The sequence below is a fragment of the Cyprinus carpio genome, chromosome A12 (genome assembly GCF_018340385.1).
Source record: "Cyprinus carpio isolate SPL01 chromosome A12, ASM1834038v1, whole genome shotgun sequence".
Lineage (NCBI taxonomy): Eukaryota > Metazoa > Chordata > Actinopteri > Cypriniformes > Cyprinidae > Cyprinus > Cyprinus carpio.
Genome location: NC_056583.1, coordinates 11,223,472 through 11,248,942, shown reverse-complemented (window position 1 = coordinate 11,248,942; position 25,471 = coordinate 11,223,472). Strand labels below are relative to the sequence as shown.

The 25,471-nt window shown below is 36.9% G+C and overlaps 2 protein-coding genes across 3 annotated transcripts; both read right to left on the bottom strand.

The window, feature by feature from the left end:
* Positions 1-403: 403 nt before the first annotated feature.
* LOC109063914 (thyrotroph embryonic factor-like) lies at positions 404-6,730 on the bottom strand. 2 transcript variants are annotated; one of them, XM_019080926.2, is made up of 5 exons: positions 6,524-6,730; positions 3,637-4,005; positions 3,212-3,420; positions 2,424-2,635; positions 404-2,276 (listed from the first exon to the last, which is right to left on the bottom strand). In XM_019080926.2, exons 1-5 carry the CDS (start codon positions 6,597-6,599, stop codon positions 2,255-2,257), a joined length of 888 nt encoding a protein of 295 aa, XP_018936471.1. In that variant the 5' UTR covers positions 6,600-6,730; the 3' UTR covers positions 404-2,254. The 2 variants fall into 2 exon arrangements, with proteins under 2 accessions (XP_018936471.1, XP_018936470.1); XM_019080925.2 differs by lacking the exon at positions 6,524-6,730 and adding an exon at positions 4,714-5,047.
* A 787-nt stretch (positions 6,731-7,517) lies between these two features.
* LOC109063912 (zinc finger CCCH domain-containing protein 7B-like) lies at positions 7,518-23,769 on the bottom strand. Its single transcript, XM_042767503.1, is given in 23 exon segments — positions 7,518-10,471; positions 10,573-10,706; positions 10,841-10,949; positions 14,462-14,567; positions 14,753-15,018; positions 15,175-15,251; positions 15,848-15,873; positions 15,875-16,027; positions 16,163-16,263; positions 16,369-16,574; positions 18,056-18,217; positions 18,323-18,425; positions 18,552-18,610; positions 19,000-19,294; positions 19,396-19,646; positions 19,753-19,795; positions 19,926-19,985; positions 20,077-20,157; positions 21,700-21,858; positions 22,012-22,209; positions 22,323-22,359; positions 22,482-22,542; positions 23,524-23,769. Coding segments are annotated over 22 exon segments (2,727 nt in total). The 5' UTR covers positions 22,541-22,542; positions 23,524-23,769; the 3' UTR covers positions 7,518-10,429.
* Between the last annotated feature and the right edge of the window lie 1,702 nt (positions 23,770-25,471).

Below are 25,471 nucleotides of genomic sequence, written 5' to 3'. Positions count from 1 at the left end.
AAAGAATCTGCGACATGTGATTTGAGATTGTATAGGACTGCTAAGTTAGGCATATGCCGTTCAGAAGCCTTTGGGAGTTGTATTTAAATGTTAGGTAATCTTGATTGAAATGTGTTCGCTCCTGAAGAAAATCTACATAAAGTGAACAACACCATGAATGGCAGCATTCTTTTTCAGACAAAAGTTTATTTGGGTCAGCTCAGTATATCTGCATATCGCACTGCCTTCTTTAGCCCCGCCCTCTTTGTGTTATGCAACTTTTTTTTTGGCATCTGTCTGTGTTACACAACGCTCCTCTCCCATCTGAAATTTGAGATTCAGTAACTCGTTGTTCTCTGAAACATCAAAGCATTTTTTTTTCATATGCACTGTTACTTATTAATAATGACATGTCGACAAGACACATTTTTAAATTCTTTAATAATATGTACAACACAAAACAGCAAGACACCGACAACATTTACAAGTCAAAAAATGCTCATAAGACTTCTTTCCTCGCAAAAGAACTGTAACAATTTGAAAAACATTCAAATCTGACAAAACAAAGATTTACTGCAACAAAGTTGGCATCTCATATGCAACCGAGTTTTCTTCTCTTTCAACAGAAGAAACACTTCTTGTCAGGAACAGTCACTTTTCCTTTCAGAACAGTCAAGCTCCATTCCATTTTATTGTCTTGTCCCTCATCTCACCATCTCAAATTTCACTTTTCAGAAAGGAAGCTCGAGGAGAAATGACAAACCATAGAGCACTTTTAAAAAAAAGTGTCTACAGACCACAGATTTGCAAAGATTAAACACCTGATTTGGAGTGGAGTCATTCTGTGCTAGCTACAGAACACAGCGTTCTTCAGTGTTGTCAATCAAAGTTAGCTTTGGTCAAGATTTTGTTACATATCAGATTCCCTTTCCACAAAACACATGAAAAAGGACAAATGTGGCCACATGTGAGTTTTACAAAATTAAACCTGGTAATAGACGTCAGCTGAACTTTCACTTAACAATGAACGGAGAGCACAAGATATGAACTGTTTGTGAAACTTGTGAATTGACCCTGTATCTTCTTTCCCTGATGATATATGTTTCAAAATGACAGAGACAAGTTGCACAAAAATGTGCCTGAAATGCAGGAAAGCTGCAAGCAGGGGGCCGATGGCCTTACGAGAGGTTTGAGTTTAGTTTCTGATATGTAACACTAGCGCCCTTTATAAACAGGCGCTCTGCTGAGGACACTTATGGGTTCATACTGACTCTGAGCTATGAATGATGTGGTTCTTTCTTTCATTTATAAAGCACGTTTTAAAACAACCAAGGGTTGACCCTTGCAAAATATGGTTCACACTGCAAAGCCATTTTTGTAAAATATTTGAAGTTATCTGAAAAAAAATATATATCATATGATACATATGGAAAAACTCCTATATCAGCACTTCATTTCTTTTGCTAAGTTCTAAGCAGATACAAGATCCGTCACATGTACAGTTTGTTATTTCGGTACATAAACAGACCTGCACGAGTCCCAGAAATGACAAACTACCATGATGAAGTAAACAAGGTATGATTTTAGAAGATCTACTCCGTTATTATGAAAGACACTATCTAAATATTTTTGGGTTTTGCAGATATACAGAGCACATATTTTCTGCTGAATTCAAGCACTTACTATGTTTTTTGCAGCACAAAAACATGATACATTTACAATTTTCCTTTTTACAGTTTTGTTTCCATTTTTACAGTTTTAGTGTGAAATATTCTCCCCGTATTTCAAAGTAGCCTTTTATTTCTACTTTTGCAGGCAAAATGCACCACTTGGTACCCTGTACCAAATTTGCCAAAGTAATTTTTTGAATTGATGTAATTTTTCAAAGAATTCGAAGATATGCAAACTGAAGATATATAAGAAAGTCAATGCCAGTGATTCTTTATGAATAAAGACCAGTGACTTCCAATGCACATTATTTCACATTCTGAAACTACTTGGATATTATAAAACTTGTCATAAAACAAGAACAGGTAAGGGAAGGCCTCTTCTACCCTGGTGCATTACAAAAAAAAAAAAAGCTGTTGCTGTTTCATTGCTGTTGCAATGAAGTAAGATTACACTGCTGATAAGAGTGGCTGACAACGATTTTTTAAGAACATCACTTAGCTGTACAGTTCTAATCACATATTCACTTATCTCCTGTTTTCTCCTCTTCATTCCACACCATTATTAATTTTTTGCCTTTCAAAAATGCAAATAAATCAATAATTGTTTAGATGTCTTCAGTCGATGCACTTGAAAAAGAAGAGAGAAGGTTGTTAATCGCCATATTAGTAACAGTACTAATTCACCTGTAAGAGTTGCAGTGTTTTAACTCTGTGTGGAGCTCTTTTGATTATGTGTTTATATGCAAACTGTCTGTATGCCTGTTTGTCCCTTACAGCGGTCCGTATGTGGCTTCATAGCGTGCCACAATGTTCTTGCAGCGCCCAAAGTCCTTGCGCAACTCTGCCACTTCCTGCCTCAGAGCCGAGTTCTCTCGCTCCAGAAAGGCTGCTCGTACTGTGATCTGATTCTCTTTTAGCCGCCTGGCTTCTCTGGAACGCTTGGCTGCAATGTTGTTCTTCTTCCTCCGATGCCAGTATTTCTCGTCCTGAAATAGTGAGAAAAAAACCCCGTCAAATCAAATGTTGGGGAACAAGATTTTTTCTCTATTTTGAGAATGGCACTGTTGTTATAAATACAACTGTTAATATCTTCTTACATAACACGTTCACGTATTTGTTGACAAAGATTTGAGAACATCTCATTCAGGGTGTAACTGTATAATTGAGTTCTGGGCCTCAGGCAATGTTGTCGATCAGTCAAGTATACAGTTACAAAATATTAAGGTAATATTTCATGCTATGTTATTTTAGTGTTATTGAGATATTAATATAGTTAGTATTAATATTTTGAATTAGTTTTTACTTTTTGGTTTAAATTTTTTTGAAAGTTGTGTTTTGTCATATTTATGAGTTCTTTTTGAAATGTTTATATAGTATTCTATCATTTTTCGTTTATTTTAGTACATTAAGTAAATATAATGCCTTAGCAAATAGCTGAAATAAAATAAGTTTAAGGATATTTCAGGAAACGTTTACTTTATTTCAAGTTGTTTTGTTTTAATGGTTTTAGTTTTAGTTAATTATAATAAATAACCCTGAGGAAAGTGCGACTGTGTGTTTACCTTCTGTTCCTCAGGCACAAGCACCTTCTTTGCCTTCTTGATCATAGGCTGAGGCTTCAGCTCCTCCTCGGAGAAGCGATGTTTACGAGGGTCAAACAGTTCTCCTCCAGGTATACTGGACAGCACAAGGTCTGTGTGATCCGGCTCAAAGTTGATGTCTACCTCAATATCGTCTGGATTAATGGGCTCTGGCGTCACACGGTCCTCATCTGTGGTGAGAAGTGAATTAGTCAATTCCAATAGTGAAATTAAACCAACATCTAGTACGGTTTCATTACATTTTTGCTAATTCAATTCAATAGGTTTAAATATCACTGAATTGTTGTTGTGCCTTTAACTCAGATCTTTATGATAAACAGCTTGACTGTGTAATGGATAAGTGTGTTGTGACCGAAAGTACACTGTGTTCTGTTTTCTCTGCTGACCTGATTTGCCGTCTGTTGAGCTAGAGCTGGATGCCGTGATTGTGACCACTTCCTCCTCACACTGATCCAATTCCATGACTGGCATAAGAGAGATTGCTGGGGCTGTCTTGCTTGTAGAGGTTGTGGATGATTTTTCAGTTGTCAGCTGTAAGTTTTCTTCCTCAAGACCCTTTTTCTGATCCTCATCTCCTGTGACTGGAATGCCATTTTCCATGAGAAACTCCTCCAGATCCATGTATTCCAGGTGGAAGGTCTCGCCATCATAGGGAATGGTCTTTTCCCAGATGGCAGGTGTTAAGGCAGCTGACGGTCCCATTCCACTGACCCCTTCAGAGTCCACATCCTCAAAGAGTTTCTCTTTATCATTTTCTGCAATTTAAAAACAGTTATAAATTATGACAATTTTTTTTAAATGCCAAGTCTAAGAATCTACACGTAATATGTATCAGAACACATGTAAATAAATTGTAATAAAATTGAAAAGTTCTGTTACTGGGCAGAACAAACTGCAGATTTGGAAAATAATATCAGTTTCATCAAGTGACTTACTAAAGTGCGGTTCTTGCGAAGAGGTTCATTATTAAACGTGCATGTTGTTATTTCATATGTTACAGTTCAGTTTGTGACAGACAAGATTCAGCATACAAAAACAAACATTTATGAACCACACAATAATGCACAAGACAAACAAGCGCGCAGCCATCAGGAGCAGTTCACGCAGAAGGCGAGAAGGGGCGGAGCTACTTATGTGCATGTACATTAAACAGTGCTAAAATAACCATCTGTTTCTGTGAATCGTTTCTACTTACACACTGAAAAGATCTGGCGTTAAAGAATGATTCATTCACGAAGTCCCATAGTTTTCGAGAATGTAACCGTGAGACATTAAGTTCGCCGAACCACGTTATAAATAACACGAATTAACACGTTCTATATTTACATAACGAGAAAAGCCTACTGCTCTGTTGTTATATTAACATACTCATGTATTATACTCATGCATTTGACAATAATTGGGCAGTACAGCGAGCACCGACCGCGAGCCTGCAAGCGCGCGACTGGTGCAGAGGCACTTACCGTCGTCGCCTTCGAGAAGATTCGGTGGCGGAATTTCCATTATTTTCTTTAAAACTACTGGAAAAGCAGCCTGAGTATCAGTGCCTACGTCCAGCGCGACGGAAACAGGGTCCACGTCCATTTTGACCGACGCTTTCGTGCCGCGCGTAAGAATAGCGTAACTTCAAAGACAACCTGAAATCCCAGTTTAACCAAGAAAAATATATTAATGTCTTCAGTGACTCGTGTACTCAAAAAATCTAATCAGAAATGACCTCGCTGGTTGACAACTCTCTATTCAGACTCTACTTCTGTGTTTGACCCGATTTTCCAGTTAGCTACAGAAGTGTTTTAATATGCATATAAACCGTGCCCCTTTGTAGGGGGTGGAAAGAAAGGTTTTTTTGAACGCGGATTGGTTGGGTGAGCTCTCCTCTCGTGAATAATTAATCAGGCGTGACAACACAGAGGTGTGTCAGTACGTAGAGCGAATGGTCGTCGACTCCTCATTGCTCGGTCAAAACGGTTTTATTTTCACAAATGTATTAGAAAAACGTGTTACGAGAGCCAAATAGATACACTCATTACACTGACACAGTGGGGCTTGAAGTGTGGGCGTAAAATACCATATAAACTTTAAAATCATATGCCTTTTACACTTGCAATAATTCATTCCAAATAAAATCGCTTTCTTAGTACAGTGACCACAAAGGCCACTTTTTTAAACCTTAACTTAGTCAGCATTAATAACACAACAGCGTCTGGGATTAAAACAAAAATATGCCTTGTCATTGTACCTAATTAGCTCATGCCTCGCGGGAGCACCGCCCGTGTCTTGTTCAGTCTATGGTTAGGTTTTGGCACATGGCCTCGCACGTGCACTCATGGCACGCACAGTGTGCACACAGACCAATCACGAAGCAGGAACAATATCGCGTTTCACGCATGGTTTCACGTGTAGAATGAGGTTGCATGTATCTTGCCTTGTTTATGGCAGGCGATATGCAATTTATGTTACTCGGTCATGTTCCATGTTTTATTTATTTATTTTATGTTATATAGCCCATATGATACATTACAAATCAACAATCAGCGATTTCAGTGTAGCCCACATTTTTGTGTATTATTTGGACATTTCATTTACGGTTGCGCCTTCAACATTTAAGAGGATCCGTGTCATCACATTTAAATGATCAGTCCTAACTTTCATGAATGTACTTAATACAGACGACAGAATCATATTGTCCCAGAAGATTTTCTTTTCATAATTTCATAACTTACCTGATTTACTGAAATACAAAGTTATACACTTCTGCATCAGATTTAGCCAATTCCTTGACGCAACAATAAATGTAATCTATACAAAAACTTTATATAAAGACATGATGTCAATGCAATGACACTATGAACAGGATAATTAAATACATATGTAAATACATAAGAACAAAAAAATGCAAATTAATGCAAACTTCCCCATAATATTAATAGTTTAGTTGCAAATACAGATGACCTAGCCACTGTAATGTATACAAAACTTTGTTAGTAAACTATTTCTCAGTGCACAATATTAGCTGTTGACACTTCATGAAAAGTCATGAAAAGAAAAAAATGCACGTTATCTAAAAAAAATTGCATTACTTAGTGCTTTAAAACTAGAACTGGACATCTAGTCAATTTGCGTCTCATTTTGAACGTGTGTACTACTTGGTCTGCTTAATGCATGACGTAGTACCTAATGTGACAAGTACAACCCTGCAGTACACCACTTGTGCAGACTGTACAGTGAGAATTCACAATAAACCTGTATTGAGCCAACAGTGAAAATTCTTACCGTTGTCATCAACCGAAGGGACAGAGAAAGGGTAGTCAAGCAAGGCTTTGAACATTTCCGGAATTTCTGAAGACATTTCAAAACAGTATCAGTTTCTCAACACCTGGGGAAAAGCTGGACGCAGGAGACTCTTACTCGAACTGTCTCTCACATAAATTTAATGCGCCACTAAAAATTCTCAAACTTTTTATCTCTGTCACAAGGTCTGTACTATCTATGAAGTTACTTAACTAGTCCCACCTCAAATTTCCTTATTTCCACAGGGCTGAAGATTTTGACCAATGAACATCGTTTCAGGTTGTCTGTTGTTTAATAGTCAACGAGGCGCGGTAGTTTATTGGTCATTCTAGCTGCATGTATTCACTCCGCGAGCCAATAAGAATGAAGGCAAGTTATCTAAGTCCAAAACATCTGCGTGTCAATGTTACGAAAGTGAGGGCAGAAGTTCAGTCAAGCTGCGTTATATCAGTATCATTCAGTTTCCAGAGGCAAAGAGAGTCAGACCTTAATGTCATGTTTTTAAAATGTGATAATTAACAACTTCTGAATAAAAAAATAAAGAAAGATTATGTATTTCAGAATATGTACTTTATTCAGGTATTAACTATTGATGAACTGCATTCTTAATGTATGCAAGTACAGTACCCACTGTTTAATGAATACAGCCTAATCGGACAGACTATTTATTTGCCATGCTGCTTTTTGCATACTATACTATTTAGTAGTCTGCACGCTAGCCAAGTTTTGAGGGAGGAGACTTCTCATTCTAGAGAGCATTTGATTGGACAAAAATATATATGTAGTGCATGGAGAGTGATCAATACGAGATACACACTGTACATTTTAAATGCATTTCTTAAAATGAATTTTTTTCATTGTTTTGGAGTACACTAGAACATATATGACTTCAAAGCTGTCGAGTTACAACTCTAATTTTGATTTAAAACGTCTTTTAAAAAAAGCAATTCAATGAAAGTCAATAAAATCAGACACATTTTCTAAAACAGTCTATTTATTGTTAAACACTTTAATGAGATTTGGTCCACTGGGATCAATATTTCACTTCCAACCAGGGAGAAAAAGGAGAAACAAAACAGACAAATGTAAAAATACAGTACAAAAAGAGGCATTGTTGTTTTTCCTTTTCATTTTTTCAAAACCCTGATTTTTACTGGTTATCGAAGCAGGTGAAATATAAACCATCTCAACCTATATAATCCAACCTTTGCTAAATCCCACTTTGTCTTTTTAGGCTGAACATGAATTATGAACATATTTCTGCTTTACACTTCATCCAGAAAGTGTGCAACACAAAGGTCATTAAAAAAAAAAAATCTTCCTTGGTTTTGAAGTCCAAAGAGCCCAGAACATTCCAGTTCTGTGATAAAATAAACAACTGAAGAATGAGGATGGGAGTAAATGACCATTGCTGCAGCCTTAGACAGTCAATGGCCAGCAGTACTAACCCTTTGATATGAATATGAATGACTGCAAATTCCACCCCATGTCTGATCAACAGAGACTGTTAACTGAGATTCTCCACTCTCAGGTTGAGTTATGCACACTACCTCAGCTCTAACATCCCATCCCAGCATGATCATGTTCCTCAGAATATTTCAGATGAGAGTTATGTGCAAAACCAGTCTCCATTGTCAACCAGAGAACATTTACAATACACTTCCCTCCCCTATTTCTTTAAACAAGTTGTCTAAAGGTGTATATATCATTATACTGAAAGAGAAGGATTATTTGTTAAGGTATTTATAATTGTATATAAATGTATTGTATAAGGCGCTATGCAGACAAACATAAATATCCATGCATGCTTTGTGTTCCGTCACAGTACAGAGCTGTGAGGATCGAATCGAAACAATCATGAACGTGGTGCAGAGGGAATTTGCTAAGGCATGATGTCTCTTCACTACAACCACTCTATAAACCCTCTTAAAAGAGATCCCAGGTTTCAGAAAACTGACAGTAACTAACACGCATCACAAAAGCATGACACTCTAAATGTTAATGGTGTCACTTGCTTTTCATTGAGTTTAGGCTGAAAGAAAACAGAAAGAGAACTACCCTAGGATCTCAATTGCTCTATTCTGGACAGCCCACTAAGCATACAAAGACATAATTCACTGTTAAGTATTATATTCATACATGGATACATATATTTAAAGTGTTATACATAGCAGTTAACATATACATATATCAATAGCATATAGAAAGATAGAAGTAGTCATAATGGCAATCATTATCATCACTGTCATCATCATAATAATAGTAGTAGTAGTAATAATATGATCCCTCGGTAAAGCATACTAGGTCACTCCAGAATGTCCCTCTCAATCTCCATACAAGCTGGAAGCAATACAAGCTCATTTAAACCCTGAAATTCAATGCAAAATTACAAACTTGATTCTATTTTCTATAACAAACTATCTCAGGGTGATTCAATTACCTTTCTATAGCATTTTTTAGGCAGTTTGAGGCAGCACATTCTCATCTAGACCTCACAAATCGGACACTTCTGGAATGACTCATAAGGAAGAAAAAAAATAAATCACTAACCATCTAATCAGCAATACATGTCATATAGCATAGCTCAATAACAAGAAGTTCTATGTAATCAATACAAGGTAAGGTTATACTTAATTAAGCTTAACTGCTAAGTTATCAATAATCCTTAGTAGTATGCCAGTATAGTAGATATATTTGTGTGTGTGTGTGTGTTTGTGTACATATTTATATATATATCTCATGTCCACTGAAAATAAGGACAAGGCGTACTAAGGGTAGCACTGCATGTCTTGACAGTATATTATGAATATAACTACAAATAGGCAGGGCAAGTACAGCTCTTTTTCTTATATTCTTGTAATGCATTTCCGTTCATGCTCTTAATATGAAATCTATAAATGGTACATATGGAGAACTAATGAGCCACTGGCCCACGCTGAACCGTGGCAAACAAGAGTCTCTTAATAGCATGTTTATGGGTGTCACAGATTATGCACTTCAAATCCTAATCTATTATCTTGAACGAACACAGAAGCATCTTCCAACTGCCAATCACTTGATCAAAGAAAAAAATAATAATAATACAAAGTGTATTTTCAATCCATATAGTCAGATCACTCAAGACTGCAAACAGCCCTTGTGTGCATTCTACCCTCTTCTTTATCAAGCACTGCCAAACTCACTCAGTGCAAATGGAAAAAAATGATGAAATGAGTGCATGTCAGTGCAAGATCTGTGACTGGCATTATGCGAGTTGGGTGGTTTTTAGTCCGTTATTAATTGCCATGGTGTATCAAATACATTCGACATCTGAACAAATCTCAAATTTCTTGTTAATGGCCACTTTTGGCTGTACATTCAAACTCTTCTACCAATATGGCAGGAACAGTTAAGCACCACTTCATAACTTCAGACAAAATCATCAATCTGCCACCTGCCACTACATACTTGTCTGAAACATGAGTGGCCTTCATGACAGGTGCTTTGATTTGATACGGGGACAACTGGTCTTTTTTGGTTTCGAGTTAAAAAGCACTGTGGGAATAGATCTTCAACTCCTAAGAAATGTGTTTAGGGAACGTAAAAACAAACTGCCCTTACTTGAGTTAGCTGTAAAGGTACCAGTGTGCACTTACATACACCCTATAAGCCTGTTCCAAGAGTCATGACAATGAGTGGGTTTGATAATGGGTGTTAAAGCATGTGGGATGTGTGTATGTGGCAACAATCACTGTATTAGTCCTATAGTCAAGCGCTCTGCCCTGAAGGGCAGCAGAGTCTGGTACTTCCTAGAGTGGCACTGAAAGAGTTGGAAAGCGCCTAAGAAGCTGACATCTGAACAGGAAGACTCATCCAGACTGCCTGTAACCACACACTTTCAGGCCCAGGTCACAGATCCCCTCCTCCACCACCAGACATTCGTCGCCCAACCTGTCAAAAAGAGCACGGACAACGCAGTTTAAAAAAAAAAAAAAAAATCTAAGAGCTTTCCACTTAATCCAAACAAATCACTTTCTTCTGCAGCCACCCACCATTGACTCAGAATAGTCAGTTGGCATGGCGATCTGTTTTTCTTCTGGGGGTGGAGTCATGAGGGTGTCTTCTGCACGCCGGTTTTGATTGGTCAATGAAAGCCACATCTCGTACATCTGCTGCATGTCTCTCACTTAGAGAGCACAGAGATACGCAGATTGTATTAAAACACATTAATGGATTAAGGAAACATCACTGAATCACACCCACAAAAATGCATAAAAAATGAAGCTATAAATCATTCAGTTGAAGGAAATGGATTCTCACAGCTGTTGTTTTTCATGTAGGTCCACACATCCCGCTCCTCCAAACTGTGTGCAAAAGAACAGTTCCCAATATAGTGGCACTTCTTCTGTTTCATGACATGAACACACATCTGCAAATAAAAATAGAGAGTCGCAAAAACATGAACTAAAAATGCGTATAAATTGTAACCAAACTCAAATTTCTCAATTCATTTAAAAGTCATATTAAATGGGAAACAATGGTAAAAAATTCAGCTGTGAGCGATTAAACATTTAAACTTCTACAGTTTATTTTTAGATTTGTTTGCTGGCAACTTTTTGTAGTTCAAAGCCCTCAAAAAGATCTGTTTACGAACTGTGCTTCATTCAAATTAAGCTAAAAATGACCAAAAAGGGCTGTGTGGGGGGCTGAAATGTTTCCATTTCCACACCACTATTAAAGAAGTGTTCTTTCGGTGGTTCATGATACACATAAATATTGATTTTACATAAATAATGTCAATTAAGGGGCTGGTTGAAAATTTCTACACACCTGACACCCTTTAATGTGACAAATGAATGAGGTCATCTCAGTTCAAGTTGCAACTTGGAAAATGAGTGAAGCAATCACCTGTTCCACTTAACCACTAGTTAATGAACATCAGAAGGTATGTTTGTATTAAAAAGTATAAAAAAGTACAACTTTCTGAAATATGTCACATGTAATCGCTAGTAACTCGTGAGTTAGCTGGAAAAAAAAAAAGAACTCTAGAGGGGAACATATAGATGAATATATGTACTCTGTAAATTAAATTATATTTCTTTGCCTGTTAGTGATGTCTTAATTATTTGTATTACATTATTATTACATTACATTATTGTATGTCTGAAGAAAATCTCTTCTGCAAACTAATTATGACAGGTGTTTAAACAATTATAATTCAACACAAATTAGAAAAACAACCCTCAAGGCACACCTTGGCAATATAATTGCCATTGGCTAGTAAATATTTTATTTTACTCGCCGGACTGATATACTATACTATACTATATTACACACACACACAGACAGACAGACAGACAGACAGACAGACATAATGTATTTAATTCTACCAAATCAGCTTATCTTTGTAAAATGGCACAGCTTCTTAAATGTGACCCTGGACCACAAAACCAGTCATAAGCAGCAGAGGTATATTTGTAGCAACAGCCAAAAATACACTGTATGGGTCAAAGTTATAGATTTTTCTTCTATGCCAAAAATCATTAGGATATTTAGTAAAGATCATGTTCCATGAAGATATTTTGTAAATTTCCTAACTTAAATATCTCAAAAATGTATTATCATTAGTAATATGCATTTCGACAACTTTTCTTAATATTTAGTAGTTCTTAATATATGTAGTTCCTGTAGCTCAAGTGGTAGAGCATTGTGTTACGAAGCGCAAGGTTGGGGGTTCGATTCCCCAGGAACACATGATAGGTAAAAATTGATAGCCTGAATGCACTGTAAGTCGCTTTGGATAAAAGCGTCTGCTAAATGTATAAATTTAATTTAATTAAATTTAATTTAGATTTTTTTTCACCCAGATTCCAGATTTTCAAATAGTTGTATCTGGGCCAAATATTGTCCTATCCTAACAAACCATACATCAATGGAAAGCTTATTTAGCTTATTTATTCAGCTTTCAGATGATTTCAATTTTTTTTTTTAAATTGACCCTTATGACTGGTTTTGTGATCCAGGGTCACAAATCTTAGTGCCTCATACATACACATATATATAAAAATGATAGAACTAAAATTTGTAACCATGTATGAATGCATATTTGTCATTTTAACTGAACTTAGGACTGGTGGTGATGCTTAAGGTATTGTTGGTCATTCGGGGTTTCTGTAAAAAAAAAAAAAACTATATTTACACAGTACAGACCAAAAGTTTGGAAACATTACTATTTTTAATGTTTTTGAAAGAAGTTTCTTCTGCTCATCAAGCCTGCATTTATTTGATCAAAAATACAGAAAAAAAAAAAATTAATATTGTGATATATTATTACAATTTAAAATAATAGTTTTTAAATTTTTCATACTTTAAATTATTTATTTCTGTGATGCAAAGCTGAATTTTTAGGATCATTATCATATGATCCTTTAGAAATCATTCTAATATGATGATTCATTATCAAAGTTGGAAACAGTTCTGCTGCTTAATATTTTTTCAGAACATGTGATACTTTTTTAGGATACTTTGATGAATAAAAAGTAAAAAAAAAAAAAGAAAAAAAAAATAAGCTATGTTTTTAAAATATAAATATTTTGTAATAATATACACTACTGGTCAGTAATTTTTTTTTCTTTCTTTTTTTTAAATAAAATCAATACTTTTATTCAGCAAGGATGTGTTAAATTGATAAAAAGTGATAGTAAAGAAAATATATTATTAGAATTTTTTTTTTATTTTGAATAAATGCAGTTCTTTTTAACCTGTTATTCATCAAATATATTAGACAGCAGAACTGTTTCCAACACTCATAATAAATCAGAATATTAGAATGATTTCTAAATGATCATGTGATAGACTGGATGTTACATGTGACACTGAAGGCTGGAGTAATGATGCTGAAAATTCAGCTTTGCATCACAGGAATAAATTATTTTTTTAAAAGTATATTCAAATAGAAAACTATTTTAAGTTGTAATAATATTTCACAATATTACTGTTTTTTCTGTATTTTTGATCAAATAAATGCAGGCTTGATGAGCAGAAGAAACTTCTTTCAAAAACAGTAAAAATAGTAATGTTTCCAAACTTTTGGTCTGTACTGTATATAGTAATAGATAAATAGCACATTAGCTCCGCCCCACTACTGGAGAAACCGCCATATCTTAACAGGAAAATACAACAAAGAATATCATTTACATGTAGCGCGTCAATACAGCGTGGTATGTTTAAGACTCTCACTCTCTCTCTTTGCATGTGTGAGAAACAGCACTCTCAGCAAAGCGATGGCGAGTAATGCGCCTTCACACTAGAGCAGGGATCTCCAACCCTGCTCCCGGAGAGCTACCATCCTGCAGACTTCAGTTCCAACCCTGCTCCAACACACCTGTCTGTAAATTATCAAGTAGCCCTGAACACCTTGATTAGCTGGTTCAGGTGTGTTTGATTGGGGTTGGAGCTGAAATCTGCAGGACAGTAGCTCTCCAGGAGCAGGGTTGGAGACCCCTGCACTAGAGTTTACGGTACGTCAAATACAGGTATGCTGTGCATCCATTGAGTTGAACTGAAATAGTACAGATCGCTTGAGGGAGAGTGAAACTCAATCCCTCAGTCAGAATGTTCAGTGAGTGAAAATATATCTATGCTAAACAGCGAGTAAAATCTAAGAATTTATTAGCCAATGGCTAGCGACAGACATTTCGCCCAGAGTGAAGATTAAGTCGCATATTACAAGTGATTTACTCGCTGTGAGGAGGGTTGAGAAAATTATATCATTACAATTTTTTTTTTATAATAACTGCCTTATGTGCAATTTAAATGTTTGCATACATTTCAGTTTACCATTAGTTGGTAGAGTATTTTTACCTGAAATATCAACAAATCGAATCAATAACTTGTGAATCAGACTCAAATTGTGAAATCTGTAAGAAAGGATTGACTTACATCATATTGTTGGGGGTAGGTACGGGAAAAAGGGAGCGGTCGCACTACCACCCACTTTTTCTTCTCAAATGATTTCACTAGCAACACCCTGCGCTCTTTTGTCCAGCTGGAAAGAAGAATAGACAAAACAAATCATTATCGACCTCAGGCAAAGCTGCTGTCTACTGTGTCCAATAAAAGAAGTCACATTACAACTGTTGCAGTAAACATTCCAGGTACGTTAATTTTTAATGAGCTCATATTGTGCATCCTGGTGGTAAGATGATGCCTGCTTGAATAAGGGAAGCTAACCTGTGCCTGGCTTTGGCAGTGCAGTACTTCAGTGACTTGTCTGGCTCGTTGACCTGACCCTCCCTCCAACACTGTCCACACACAAACTTCATCTTCAGATTCAAGCCGCGCCCTCGACCGCATCCTACAAGTCCTCCTCCACCTCCTCCGGTGCTTCCAGCCCCGATGCCATCTCCTCCTCCACTGACAACTCCTCCAGAGACCACAGCACTACTGCTGACAGCACTGCTGCTGCTCCCGCTGGGCTGGTGGGGGCCGAGCATGGGCTGAAGACGGCGGGTGAAAAAACAAAGACTTACTAGACTTAAAACAACAGAATTTACATCAAATGTAATCTGCTGCAGGGCCAATCAAATAAAAGGACAAGATTCCGGCAAAGATGAGCATTTGTGAGGTGGCACAGTGTTGTTGTTCAGCCTCACCTTCTGTCTCTGCGCATTCTGTTCCAATCTGTGCCAGTGTCTCTTAGACTCCTGCACCATCTCCTCATGGGTAATTCCTGCCCCAACACAAATCACAAGCAAAAATTTTATTTTTACCATCAGTTGCTTTAGAGTTTAGACCGTAATGAACCAGAGCGTGGAGCAAAATAAGACACAAAAGTGACAGTGATTCCCTACACTACTGTTTAAACATTTGGGGTCAGTAAGATTTTTTAAACATCTCTTCTGTTCATAAAAACTGCATTTATTTGCTCAAATACAGTAAAACAGTAAATTAAATTAGATTAAAATAACATCTATTTATTCCTGCGATAGCAAAGCTGTATTTTAAGCATCCACATAACATTTCTTATTGTTGTCGAAAATATTTGCTTAATTTTTTTGGTACTTTTTTCACAATTATTTGATAAATAGAAAATTCAAAACAACAGCATTTATTTGAAATATTATAAAATATATTTACTGTCACTTTTGAGCAATTTAATGCATCCATGCTGAGTATTCTTTTCTTTCCAAAAAAAAAAAAAAAAAAAAAAAAAAAAAACTTACTGACCCCAAACGTTGGAATGGAAGTGCAAACTTAATTTTCTTAAATTTTCTTAAGATTGCTGTGTGCATGCATAAAAACATTATTATAGCATGTCTTATGTACCTGTGTCCTGCTGAAGCACCCAACACGAGTTCTATGACTGAATGTGCAAAGGAGCAACTGTCCTCCCGCTGGCAGCCATATCGCACCTCATGGCGGCACACATCAAACTGGCAGAGTGGGTGAAGAGGGCGTACTTTACTGTAGCGCACGTTTGCTGAGCGAACCACGTGAACCAGGCACCTGTTCGTTTAGACAGCATCATAAGACACAAACGTATGAGAGGTGATACGATGCAATGGCTGCTCAAGTGCTGCAAAATCATATTAGTGATCCAAGTCTCAATGCAGCAAGGAATTTAAAAAAAAAAAGACTCACTTGTTATCATCAAAGGGATGTCGTGCAGTGAGGTTGGAACACACAGCGAGATTCTCCTTGCTTCGCTTGCTAATGATACGAGGCTTACTGTCAAAACATTCCTACAGGAAGCCAGAGACCAGAATAACCACTTAGACAACATATCAAAACAAGAATGTAACATTTCAAGCTGTGAGACTGGCATTAAATATGAAGGTGCACATTACCTCACAGAGGAACATAAACATGCCCATATGGAGCTGAAGGAGACGGGTGACACTGAGGGCCCGTCGTTCATTGGTGCCCAGAGGGTCAAACAGAAGCTCACGACTAAGAGCGCCCTTCCTCTCTTGTGTCCAAACATCTATCTCCTCCTGGCAATAGGCAAAAGTGCAGTTTTCACCATACTGGCACTCCTGACGCTCTTGTACTTCTGCAAAGAGAGAATGATCAGTGAGCTTAATTATTAAATGATTTCATTATTAAATCATAAATTAACATATTACATACACATACATATAATAATTTTTGAACTAGAAGAAAAAGATCCTGATATCTGTTTCCAGCATGAGCTGATTTCTAGAGGTGTTAAGCATCGGGTAAACAGCGAATGGATTTGATTCACAGGTTTTTGATTTTCAAAATTCAGAATAATTTGATTTAATCCGATTCACAATGGGATTCAATTCAATTATAGATTTGATTCTATATTTTAATGCATTCATAGGATTATGTTAATGATTCTCCTTATGTGTCTTAGGTTAAAAAAAAGAAAAAAAAAAAGTACTTAATATGTAAGATTATTACACTTTAAAGTAAACATTAAACATGTACATACAGGCTATTTTGAATATAACAGAGTGCAATGCACCGATAAAATATTTCAGAGCCAAGCAAACCTAGAAAAGCATTCCATAATAATTTTTTTTTTTTTTTTTTTTTTTTTTTAAGATTTTCTTTCCATGAGTTTTCTGGCTTTTATTAATGTTTTTCACGCATCTGACTCAAGACCATAGTGCTATTGTCAGTGAGCAGTCATCTGCTCATGTGACAGCCAGTAACATTCCTGAGGAAAGATCAAGCATTAAGTGTTCAGAAAGCTACTCAGAAAAGTGTCAATGAAATTTATTGACGAAATGGAAAGGGATACGGTGATAAATGAGTGTGGCACATGTCTGTGAGGGACAGCTGTGAGGACGTGAATTACACCACACTATGTCTACAATCATTTGTGAATAGGAGGAATTTAATGTTTCTATATTTTAAAATATTGTAAAATACTTTTACAAATATCGCAAAACATTTTAAGATTAAAAAAAAATGATTGATGCATATACTGATATACTGCAGGATTTGTAATCAATCAAGAAAACGAGTGAATCATTAGATCTCTAGCTGATTCAGAATGATTCCAATAATAAACCCCACTCTAACACTGGCCACTCCCATAATCTATTCAGTACTTAAAGGGGTCATAAACTGCCATTTTTTTTAAATTTTGTACTGTTCTCTGAGGTCCACTTATAATGTTATCAAGATTTTTACATAAAAAAAAGCCATCATCATTTGATTTCTGCATAGACCTGCGTTTGCCTCTCTCATTATTTACACTACATGTGCGAACTGGTGGGCGGGGCTTAACAGGCAGTGATGTCGAAGCAGTCATTGATCATCAGCGGAGGCGGTGTTTAGCCACACTATTACGTCATAAAGTGGCACATTCCACAACCTGTCGTTTTGGCAGACTGGCTTCAATATAAGCTGTTTTTAGACTAAAAAAAGTTTTGAGTTCTGAAACTTACAGGATGTTTTTATAGTACAGTGATCTCAAATGTTAAAGATCAAGAGAATTTTGATTTCTCAGTTCATGACCCCTTTAATTTCCACAATTCTTCAATAAAGACTGAGCCATACCTTTGCAAAGAACAAACGCCCCAAGAAAGTTATTACGAGCAGGACGGGGTCGCACCCTCTTCCAGGTGAGGTCATCTAAGGATTTGAGGCGGCAGAGCAGCACATCTCTCTTACAGCGATGCGCAGCATCAGGTTGATAATGGTAGTCCATGACCCGTGGCCCTAATTTTGAAAAGATTCACGTTTTTTTCAGACAGGTACAACATGTTTAGGAATAGTTCTGCTATGCATCTCATTTTTCATATCACATAGTAAGAGGTACAGTACCTATGCGACTGTAGCAAGCATTACAGGCTTGTCTGAACTCATGTGTGGCACCCAGAGGGTTTCGTGACAGCAGAGAAAGGTTGGTACCAACTGGTCCATTCTGCTGGAAGCAAGAACAATTCTCTGACTAGGTGAGCGCAAACCATTTTTTTTTTTTAACAAACATTTTAAGTTATATAATAAGGATTGAGACTGAGCAGTTTATAAGTACAGATCAGTTCAAACTCACTGCATTGGAGGCATTATGATTCCGCAAACTGGGGATGAAACTGTGAGAGATTCGTCCACCTAAGATTTAAAAAGAAAGGAAAATACATGGGATAAATATGCTTGCTTTATCAATATTAAGTTATTGTCATGTCAGGACATTTTATGTATTATTTAAATACATGCATAAAGCCAGTAAGGTTTTATAATTTTTTTTTTCAAAGAAGTCTCTCATGCTCACCAAAGCTGCATTTTTTTGATCAAAATGCAGTAAAGCAGTAATATTGTGAAATATTATTACGATTTTATGAAGCATTTATTCAAAATGGAAATGTGTAGCATTTTAAATGTCTTTGCTGTCACTTTTAATCAATTTAAAGAATCCCTGCTAAATAAAAGTTTAAATTTCCTTCAAAAACTCAGTAGTGTGTTGAACGGTAGTGCATCACATTCCAAGTTAAAACACTCACCAGGAAGTGTGTACTCAGAGAGGGAATCCAGTCCTCCTGTGCTTAATGATCCTGACCCCCCCTTCCCAGCAGTGTCTCTAGCTCCAGAGCTAAAGGAGCCAAGGGAGTCCATCGTCTGAGAAGAGGCTTCGCTTTGACCTAGAACTGAGGAGGACTCCAGTGGGGGGAGCGGACTGACAGCAGAGTTGAAATATGGAGTCGTAGCAGAGGATGCTGGGAGACCTGGAGAATATGGAGGCCTCAAACCCACTGCAGTGTTTGGTAGGTTAGTAGGAATAGCCCCTTGAACTGTGTTCTGATGGATAAAATAAGAAAATCAGTACTTTTACATTGATCACTCCAGTATTGAGCAACTATGTCCCATTGTCCCTCCCTACAGCTCTCTATTTCACTCACCACACTGACCTCAGCTCCTTTAGGAATACTTTCCATCAAGGTGTCCAGACATGAGGTGTCCTCATTCATCACACATTCATCCATGTGTTCAGATACAGGCACAGAGTACGGCACCCGCCCTGATGGCTCCAGGCTTGGGCTTTCTGGCATGTCTTGGGGCAAAACTGGGCTCAGTGAGGGCATCTGTGGGTCATCGCTTACTGGGATCGGTGTAGCCAGAGGAGCAGGGATGCACTGGGCACTTGTTAAATCTGTGGGATAAAGATAAGAACACTGAATCACCCACTTCATTTTTGCTTAATGAAAATTCAATAATGTACATTGGAATTAGATTTTTAAATACTATTATGTATATACCTGATCCAATATCAGTCAAAGACTCAAGACCATTTGATGAGGTCTGAAAAGAAAGAACTTGGAGGTTTGTTAATGTAATCCAAACCATGCAATTCTCAATTTACAAAATAGCTTTTAGTTTATACAACAACTTTATGACCAACAGAGGGAAGGTCTGGTTTTGTAAAACTTGCCTCCCCTGTAGGAGAATTAGTTTCTCCATTGCTGTCTGCCGCAGATGTTGTAGAATCAAGCTGAAATACAAATGTGTGATATGATGGGATGAGTACAACTATATAAACTGAATATTTAAAATAATTTAACCTAACGACTTAAAAGACAAACCTGAGGGCTGACATACGCTTTGCGGATTTTTAAACCAAGTTTGTTAGCTAGATCCTGAGCAAGCTCACTGACTTGCCGGTCCTGTGTAAAATAAATCAAGCAATTAACAAATGTTTTGTTTGTTAAAGGGGTCATATGATGCGATTTCAATTTTTCCTTTCTCTTTGGAGTGTTACAAGCTCATGGTGCATGAAGAAGGTCTGTAAAGTCTCAAATCCAAAGAGATATTCTTTAATCAAAGTCAAGACTCTGCCACGCACTCCTAAAGCGGCTCGTTCAAACACGCCCCCACATGTCTACGTCACTAAGTGGAAATATTTGCGTAAAGCCGCCCAAATGTTCACGCAAAGAAAGGCGGCGTGGTTTCAGTAACCGCAGTTAGTGTTGAAGCAGCCATGTCAGGGAGATGCTGTGTGTATCTAGGCAAAAGCACTTTATTAGGCCTTCCGAAAGTAGATCCATTTAGGAAGCTTCAAGATTACTTACAACAGAACAGCAACGCATTTTATGGACAACCGTTCTGTAAACCTAGGAGAGGAGGTAATTCTGACTTTGCAACGACAATCTGGTGCTTCTGAATCAGCTACTGTAAGTATGTTCTGTTATTAAAGTATTTGCTATTGACTGTTCAAATGTGGAGTTTTGCACGTTGTGTATGTGTGTGTGTGTGTGAGAAAGAGAGAGAGAGACAGGGTCACACATTGGAGTCAGCTGTCTTAACCGTCCATGGCTTGTGTACTTGAAAACACATAGGAGCTTCATCACTGTGTCTGTCACGTGACTCTGTTCCCCTTTGGGCTTGAACTGATGGTAAAACTAAGGACATTATTAACTGTCTTTACATTTATTTTTAAAGATGAAGCTTGAGATTATGGAAAGGGGCATTACATTTCCAACGAGCGCTTGCGATGTTTATCCAATCACAATGCACTGGGTCAGTTGGCCAATCAGAGCAGAATGCACTTGTCAGAAAATAATGATCTTTTAAAAAAAAAAAAAAACACATCATATGACCCCTTTAAGCATTACATGAACCGGCAATACAAGTCATACAAATCTCTATGCATAAAATATATATCAAATTATATATACTACCGTACAAAAGTTTGGGGTTGATAAGCTTTTTTAATGTTTTTGAGAGAAGTCTTGCTCAGTAAGGCTACATTTAATAAAAATACAGTACAAAAACAGTAATATTATAAAATATTATTACAATTTAAGATAACCTTTCTATTTTTATTAATTTTAAAATGCAGTTTATTCCTGTTATGCTAAAGCTGAATTTCCAGCAGCCATTAATCTAGTTTTCAGTGCCACATGATCCTTCAGAAATCAATCTAATATGCCTACTTGGTTCTCAAGAATCATTTTGTATTATCATCAATGTTGAAAACTGCTTAATATTTTTGTGGAAATCAAGATACATTTTATTCAGGATTCTCTGAATAGAAAGTTCAATAAAACAAAATTTATTAAAAAAACGAAATCTTTTGTAAAATTATAAATGTCTATACTGTCACTTTTGATTAATGCATCTTTGCTAAATAAAAGCATTAATAAAGAAACAAACAGTAATACAAACTGCAGATTAATGTGCCATTCATTCAGCATATAAAAACATACGTGAGGGGCAGTTAATAGGCATCCGGTGCCACACTCATAAGCCTCTCTGAGTCTGCCCAGCTCCCTCAGACAAAGTGCCTTCCTGTAGAGTGCCCTGCGACTGCCCTCCGACACACACAGTGCACTATCACAGTCCTGCACGCCCCGCTCGTACTCCCCTAACATAAAATACAAGAGAAATCAGACTTGCAGAAATTGTCTTTGCAACCCTAACGGTTGAATTACTACAGAATTTAAACACATACTGAATTCCATTACATCTCTAGTTTACATTGACCGATTTAAACTTTAACCAATAAAAATCCAATTTACCAGACTATAATGTGCAGCTGCCCGGTTCACATAAAGGCTCTCTAACAGCTCAGGGGGAATGACCAGTGCTTCAGACTGAGCATAGCGAGCTACATTCACACCCTCGCTGTAATGGATGGCTGCCTGTCTCCACTCTCCATTGCGATACACTGCGTTACCTTCATCCAGCAAATTGCATACAAGCTGAGTCAGGAACGCCTGAGGAAAGCAAGCAAGAGTGTTTCTATTTAAATTAAGCTCATGAAATACAATAAATATGGATTATCTAGGTGGGGCAATTTTTCTCCTGCGATTATACATATAAATCATACCTCATAACCTTCAGGTTCAGGGAAAGGCAAAGATGACCTGTGGCAAAAAGAAAAATACATTTAGCAATTTTGGGACGATAAACACATCAACACAGTAGAGAGGAAGCAGTTGATATTAAATCTGAATTATGGAGATGCAGCACATGTGTACACACTTACTGAATGAATCCCAAAGCTTTCTGAATTTCTTCCTTACGCTTTTGTCGTTCTAGATCCATAGCTGTAACAAATCACAACCAATAAACAACATTTTAAACGTTTTATTACATTTAAACAAAACCTAACGTACAATGAAACAAAATAAAAATACACTTTTATTGACAAAACTGATTTTACAAAGAATAAAACCACAAAATGTTAAGTGAAAGCATTTCAGTTATGTGTTTAACATTCTTAGTAACATTTGAAACTGATACACTGCTGTATAAAATGTAGTGGTAGTAAATGTAGTTGCGGTAATTAGTCAGAAAAAGACTAAAGATTCAAACATTTCTAAACATAACTGAGCACCATTAAGTAATTTAAAACATAATTATATGCACAAACAGTTGATATTGCATATATATAATCTCTAAGGCCTAAACTTCGAGATAACTCGGACTCGGATCAGATCCCCGGGTTCGCTTTGGAAAAACACCCACTAACGCAACTCTCTCCGGACTTCAGAAAACAAAATCAAATACCAGCAATCCTTTAGTCGTACTTGAAACACTCCTCGATATAATTTACAATATATAACATTTTACCGACTTAACGTTGAAAGATGATTCCAGCAGAACACACTAATGAGAAAGTGAACTTGCACGGTTCGGGTTAGCATTAGCTTTAATGCTAGCTAGCGGTCGGCTAATGCTGTCAACTTCAGGTTTGTTTACACCAATTAATATCAATGATGCGTTTTATATACCGACACAAAACAGTTCCAACAAACATCCAAAACATATTCCTGGAGTCTAATATTTTATAATTAAATTCTAACGGAGCTTTTCTACAAAATATTGCTTAAAAATCGCTTTAAAATTCTCCTGGTAGCCAATTAGCAAGCTACATTTCGCGAGGATGCATTTAAAGACTGGAATAAAACACCAGACGATAAAGTAAACACTAGAGCGGTTTGGCTATTAAAATTTTAAATACAAGCGAGTCTTTATTTCACAAGTCAAGCTAAAACAGAACCGTATCAGAAGGAAAGCCAACCCACCTAAGACTTTAGATCTTCTTTTCCAGCAGGAACTGTTCGTTTAAGCAACAAATCCCTTTAACTATCAGGTAACAGGTTTGAGTGTTTTATTCCTTCAAAATCATACTTTTAATAATTAATTCGCCTCCTTAAATCAACGGACAAAACACGTGCGACTTCAGTCGTTTCCCCAAGTTGAGCACAAGCTGAACTAAAGCGGCTGTGAGGTCCTAAAGGCGGAGAGATGGACACTTCTTCTTTTTTCTTCTTTTTTCAAGAGGAGCATTCAGCCACTAGGGGCCTGGGTGATTTCCTTCACAATAACTTGACAACTCTTTCATAAAGCAAACCCAAAACTCTATCTTTCTTTAATAATAATAATAAAAAAGGGTTTATTAATACGGGTACAAATGTCAGTCTCTGGTTTGAGGAACAATTGTTTATATGGATATAGCATTAATATTTATCTATATTCGAATTTTTTTTAGCTTTTAGTTCATAGGAAAGCATAAATCAATTAAATAATGTATTTTTTTTTGACTAAATACTAAATAATAACAGTAGCGGAGACTGTATCACATCAACATAAGGAAATAAATACATAATTATTTTCCATTTATCATAGCTAATAGCTTTAAATCAGATTTAGGTGTTTTCCAAGAATTTGTAATATATATTTTCCTAACATGTTTAGTGATTTAAAATGATTACATCTCCAAAATTATTCATCTTGTGTAGTAAAAATTAAACAGAGCCTATATTAATATAATAATCACAGAACAGAGCTCATTCAGCATGTCATTAAGCATTCAAAATGATTTGTACCTAATGAAAGTGGAAGAGGGCTAATGTTTTACAAAGCAATTGCACTGTATACCTCTAGATGCACATTTCTATGTGATCTGAGAAATATAACAGGAATATTATTGTTATTATTATTTGATATTTTAGAGAGTGTCAGAAGGCTGGCCTGACATGAATATGTCCAGATTTTAACCTCATGCATGGAAAGCTTCTCAAGAAGGGTCAAAGCATAATGTAATCATAACAGTGGTGCGATTTGTGCTTTTTTCTTTCTTTACCAGCTAAGAAGATCAGCACTTTTAGAGTTTCATCTCCCTATCTGATGTGAGCGTAAGCATTGGAACAGTTGGCTCACAGGTCTTTCTAAGTGTTCAGCTGTGTCCTGTTGCATTAATTCTTCAGATATTAACAGCAGGGAATGTGTCTTATCAGTTATATCCATTACTTCTGCATTCTAAGTCTTGCATTCGATGATGACACACACAAACCAGTATGAAGATGAGGAAGCCGACTCTGAAAGAAAAGCAAGCAATTTGAATGCTAAAAGAAAAGAGGAAGTCAATTAGAACTATAGGAAAAACAAAGTGCATGGAGAAATCAAGAGTTTGGAAACTACCGGGGACATCAGCAACCGACGATGACCTGATCGGCTGAGAAAAACAACAGTAGTTGATGACAGACAAATCATAAAAGCTGTGAAAATGAACCCTAAAATACATGTCTGTAAAATCACCAACAACCTCCAGAAAGCTGGGGTGATGCTCTGTCAATCTACAGTCCGCAGGAGAATTTGACACAGAATTACAGAAGCTACAAACCTCTGATCAGCACCAAAAATAGAAAGTGAAGTGACATACAGCCAAGTATGGTGACCCATACTCAGAATTCGTGCTCTGCATTTAACCCATCCAAAGTGGACACACACATACGGAGTAGAGGCCAGCCATTTATGCTGCGGCGCCTGGGGAGCAGTTGGGGGTTCAGTGCCTTGCTCAAGGGCACCTCAGTCGTGGTATTGCCGGCCCAAGACTTGAACCCACAACCTTAGGATTAGGAGTCAAACTTGCTAACCACTAGCCCATGACTTCCCGAAAGATTCTTCACAAATGTGAGGAAGTAGAGTTTTGGAACTGATTTGATGGACCGATGAGGCAAAGATTAACCT

Excerpts from the sequence above, each read along its gene's own strand:
- LOC109063914 (XM_019080925.2), bottom strand. The coding sequence starts at position 4,834 with ATGGACGTGGACCCTGTTTCCGTCGCGCTGGACGTAGGCACTGATACT. Across the intron at positions 2,636-3,211 it reads TTGTGCCTGAGGAACAGAAG|GACGAGAAATACTGGCATCG; the intron begins GTAAACACACAG and ends TCACTATTTCAG. Across the intron at positions 2,277-2,423 it reads GAAGCCACATACGGACCGCT|TGCATCGACTGAAGACATCT; the intron begins GTAAGGGACAAA and ends TTCTTTTTCAAG.